The sequence below is a fragment of the Berghia stephanieae genome, chromosome 2 (genome assembly GCF_034508935.2).
Source record: "Berghia stephanieae isolate SIO BIC M18660-M18661 chromosome 2, UCSD_Bste_1.3, whole genome shotgun sequence".
In the NCBI taxonomy this organism is placed as follows: domain Eukaryota; kingdom Metazoa; phylum Mollusca; class Gastropoda; order Nudibranchia; family Aeolidiidae; genus Berghia; species Berghia stephanieae.
The window spans coordinates 28,966,732-28,971,731 of NC_088361.1; the positions used below are offsets into that span (position 1 = coordinate 28,966,732).

The 5,000-nt window shown below is 35.8% G+C and overlaps 1 protein-coding gene across 1 annotated transcript in view; it reads left to right on the forward strand.

The window, feature by feature from the left end:
* LOC144964656 (galactocerebrosidase-like) overlaps positions 1 to 5,000 on the forward strand; it is a 39,040-nt gene that overhangs the window by 32,983 nt on the left and 1,057 nt on the right. Inside the window, exons 17-18 of the mRNA XM_078899151.1 lie at positions 939 to 1,108; positions 3,166 to 3,245. Of these exons, the coding sequence (XP_078755277.1) occupies positions 939 to 1,108; positions 3,166 to 3,245 (250 nt within the window). The remainder of the gene's footprint in view (positions 1 to 938; positions 1,109 to 3,165; positions 3,246 to 5,000) is intronic.

Here is a 5,000-nt window from a genome sequence, read left to right on the forward strand (position 1 = left end):
TATATATATATATATATATCACACTCTCCTCCTTTTAATACCCTATCATCCCCCACTCTCGTTGTCAGTTGTCAGGTAATCTACAAGAAGATCTTGCAGATATTTTAAGAAATCGACAAAATAGGAACCTAGATTCCATACCGGCTTGAGTAATAACCAAAGCAATATTTGAGAAATTATTTGAATAGCGCGATATCCACTAAACGTGCTCAAAGTGCTTTACAAGCGGTCCCCGGCCAACAGCAACACGTAACATGTAGAACGAGACATGACGCCTGTGACAGAGTCAACGCTGTTACGGCCAGTTACTCCTTTTATACCTGCGTACGGTGAGAGAATGTGAGTTAAGAGCCTTTTACAAGGACTCAACTCCGAAAGTGAGTATCATACCACAAGACCACATAGCCGCATTGAGTCGCATTGAACATGGAAACACATTGGAAATGCGCTTCTATAATTGCGACCAACCACATCAATCTGGTATTATGTCAGAAATAAACCAGATGCAAAATAATCGAGAGATTAACTTCAAAATGTGACCCATCAAAACGGTATTGTGTCTTGATGAATCCAACCGACAAAAGAATTTATCAATAAAATTATTAGAAATACGAACTCCGAGTCTTTTGCAATGCAAGAAATATAATTTATCTTCGACCGTAGCGAAATTAAATTAACCCCAAGTTTCATATTTGTGGCTTCAATTTCCATCACTTGCTTGATCTGGATAGAATACCACCTTTGGGACAGTGGTTCGCCAATGCTTTTGTCTTTTTGTTATGATATCTTCAATTTCCAGTTTGAGAAATGGAAGGCACTCTTTTTATTTAAGGTATTAGATTTAAGCCAAAATCTTTAAGGGTTTGATTTTTCACCCCGATAGAATACGTTTTGAGACAAATGGTCACAAATGTCTATTTTAAATTGTTTCATACCAGGACTGATGTTGATATATCGGTGGACGTGAGAGTCGGTGCTGTCAACGGTTCCAATGGAGTATTCCTAGGGGTAAGGATAGACAAAGGCGGCTGTAGCACTTACGGGGCGAATGGAATTTATTACTACATCTTTCCCAACGATAACCTCTTCCTGCTATCAAAGGACATTCGTAAGTAAAAATGTGACTCCTTGTTGGGGACTTTTGATCTCAGAAGGTGTGTAGGAGGTTAACCTGCTGTGTCTTCTATCCCCCTTTACTTGTTTTCCGAGTTACTTTCTGTCTTTGCCTTGGAATGGGATTACTTATTTTATTTCCTGGTCCAAACGGAGACCTTGACTGGGAGGGAAACAGTCAAATCTATAGTTCTATTTTTGGCAGATGATATTTTTTCCATTTTTTTTATCTCTCTGTTATGTATTGTTACATTTTTCTTTGCAAATATGTTATGGTTTGTAAACATTTGGGTGTATTCGGCATAGTGGGGACCTATGTGTGTGTGTGTATGTGTGTGTGTGTGTGTGAGTATATTTGTGTGTGCATGGATTAGACTTTTATGTTATCTCAAGCAAAGTTCACCGACAGTGTGCTCTGGGAATCTACATCTGTGCCCTATTTGATTTATTTCACTTTCTGCTAATTTTTTCAATGGTACATTTATAACTTTTTTGACTATCCCATAAACTTTCTTTTCACTTTCGTTAAAATGATCTAGATGTGTCGCAAGCGCCGTAAAACCATGAAAAACAAAACAAACAAACTGTGACCCGTCGCCCGAATCTGGAATTGTATCGGCTATGTTGTCTTGCTGCGTGACAGTTGAGGGTATAGTTGAGTCTATTCGAAAAAAACCCCAATTATTTACTCACATTCTCTTACTCAGATGTAGAATGGTCGTTGACCGTGTGGTCTCTGACGGAATAAAATATAATACGTCTGACCGGTATCATGTCTCGTCATACATGTTTCAGTTTCCCTGATGGCTAGGTTCTCCCTGTAGTGAGCTTTGAGCACCTTTAGGGCTCTTTATAAATGCGCATGCTAAACTAGTGTTACGTGAACTTTATTGTTAAAATTGTCCACTCTCAAAGAGAATAGATATATTCATTCTCATTGATAAAAAAGACCATACAAAACAAATTTTTTAAAAATAACACAAAGAAACATATAAATACAAAAAGGCAACGAAAAGAAAACAAAATCCAGACAAACAACCAAACAAAAAGAACTAAAAAAAAAAACAAAAAAAAAAAAAACAAAAAACAAAAAAACTCCAAAAAAAACAAAAGGACCAAAAAAAAAAAACAACAAAAAAAACAACAAACAAACAAACAACAAAAAACAAAAACAAAACAAACAAAAACAAAAAACAAAATCAAAAATCCAAACACTCAAAAGCCAAACGTTGTTTGTTTTGGACGAAAAGTTTAATTTATAGCATTTAACGCTCCCCGAAATGATAACGTTTTGAGGCAATAGGTCACACATACAGGATATATGTAAGCTATGAATATACATTAAGTAAGTTTGTTCTCACTACGAAATGTTTATTTGTACGTAAGTGATAATAACGCTCGAAATTACCCGTATGTAGGTGCGAATAACACTTGCTGATTAATTAATTATATGACGTCGACTGTTTGTTCAGCTTTATCGTGTCTCTCCATTTAAATTAAGAGTAGGCTACATGATATAAACCTGGTCAGTGACCACATACGTGACAAAAATCGGAAAATCTGACACCGGCATTGTGTCTTTGGCACTTCACACACTATAGCCAACTCAACTCGTGTGAGAATGAGTAACTGACTAAAGGCAGTAATGAATGTTTTTGGAATACTTAAAAAAAAGGACGCATAATAGTCGATTTTTATTGTCATTTATGACTTCCTGTGGAAAGAAATGAAGTCTTGTAAAGTGCATTGAGCAGGGCTAATCATATATATAGTACCTACCTGACGCTTTTCTATATTTTTTTTCGGCACAAACAAATTATGATTTTTAATATCCATTTGAATTTTACATGGTATTTCTAATCAAATTATTCCCGATATAGTTCAGGAAAACGTTTGTAAACCTCATTCGTCATGGTAAAAACGTGAACGTATGCTATAATATGAAAATGGAAAAATGTTAAACTCATTCTCACACGAGTTGAGTTGGCTATAGTGTGTGAAGTGCCATACTTATTTTTACCCCACGCTATCATCCCTTTGTTTGTTTGTCAGAGGGCAACCAGACCATAACTGCAGGGAGGGAGCGGTCAGCAATAGTAAAAGGATGGAACAAACTCACTCTGTCCATCAATGTAAGTATGATAATAAATAGATAATAAATGGATAAATAAATAGGGCAATCGGGTTCACAAACGAATAAACAAGTTTTATAAGCTATTCTTACATAATTTCTTAAAGCAATATTGGGGTCCTGGTAACTCAGGTGCTTTAGTATCTACAATTGCCCACCGACACTCATAAATATTACGCTCCAAACTGTTGAGCACTCGTTGATACTAGTAGCCAAAACACCACAACACATCATCACATACACACATGCAAAAATATAGAATGAGGTTGACGTCACTCGACTGTTTGTTATTGTTTTTTGCCATCCATGTTTATGTGTACTTCTCACTAAACTGTACTAATCAGACTATAAACGTTCATGTTTACACATATTTTTGTATGCTGGTCCGTTATACTTCCGGATGGCAATGTTGTGAGCTTCTTAGCCAAGCGCATACTATCTATACCACACACACGAACATACACACATACAAACACACACACACACACAAACAATGAGATCACACTCCATCATGTCACCACATAACAATACTTATCACCGCCCAATTGATAACACACCAGAATAAGAAATAGGGACGCCAATATAAACAATGAACTACGGATTTATCGTCAGCCGAGGAGGTGCGTCCAGCATTGAAACGATCGTCCTGACAAACAGAGAAAAAAAAACAACAAACAAACGACAAACAAAATATTAAAAAAACAACCAAAAAAAACAAACAACAAAAACAAAAAAGCAAACAATACAAGCGCAACAAAAAAACCCAAGCGAAAGGAGACAAACGAACAAAAAACAAAAGAAAAAAAAGGTGGGGGGGGGGGGGGGGGAGAAGAAGAAGGAAAGAATCTTTTTCGTTTTGCCCAGAAAGCTCGATTTAAATTACCCTAAGTGTGTCTAAGTGTCTCGGACCTGAAAACTCTCAAAAGGTCTCAGCGAGAGGACTGTTTAACATATTATTGATCACGATTTTGCTTCGTTCAGAAAAAAGTAAAACTTTTCGACGAAAAAGAAAAAGAAAATATATTTTGCCATTTTACTATAATTTAGTAGTAATATTTAATGAGCAGCAGAGCACATAAATAGGGGATTTAAATGGGCTATATAAATTAATAATAATTTCCATACTCACGTTAAATAAGATTTTCATAGCATTCAGTTAATTAACTATTTAGATCAATTGTTTCTTGTTATCATCCTCAAACATGCTAACCAAGATGTTGAAAAGAATGAACATTTTGTGTGGCTACATTATACCTGCCAATGCCCAGTTACCAGATCTATTGAATACTGACAAAACTCTTTTTTTCAGTTTGGCGAGAATTTCTTACATCAAATGTCGATAAATTAAGACTTGACAAAATATTAAGGAACACTCAAGTTTTACATTATGGCAAGTTGGGAAACACTTCAACTCATCAATATTTAAATATTTTAAAATTCTGGTCAAAGAGAACAAAAGGCATTTGGCCAATGTGCGCTTATTCAAAAGTGTAAGGTTGTCACTGGTAATTGTGTAACACATTTCAATACAGCGAGGAATCGTCTTCAATCATTTGTTATCGCTAAACAGTGTGACTGACGTTAATGGGAATACGTACGTAAATACCCCCCCCCCCCCCCCTTTTGACAAATTGAATATTTTAAAAGGTCAAAAACCTAAAGCGAGAAAGGGGCACGATGTTTACAACTCACTGTAATTAACAAGGTGATGTAATGACTTGTGTACATTATATAAGCACCTAGAACCGTAATGATA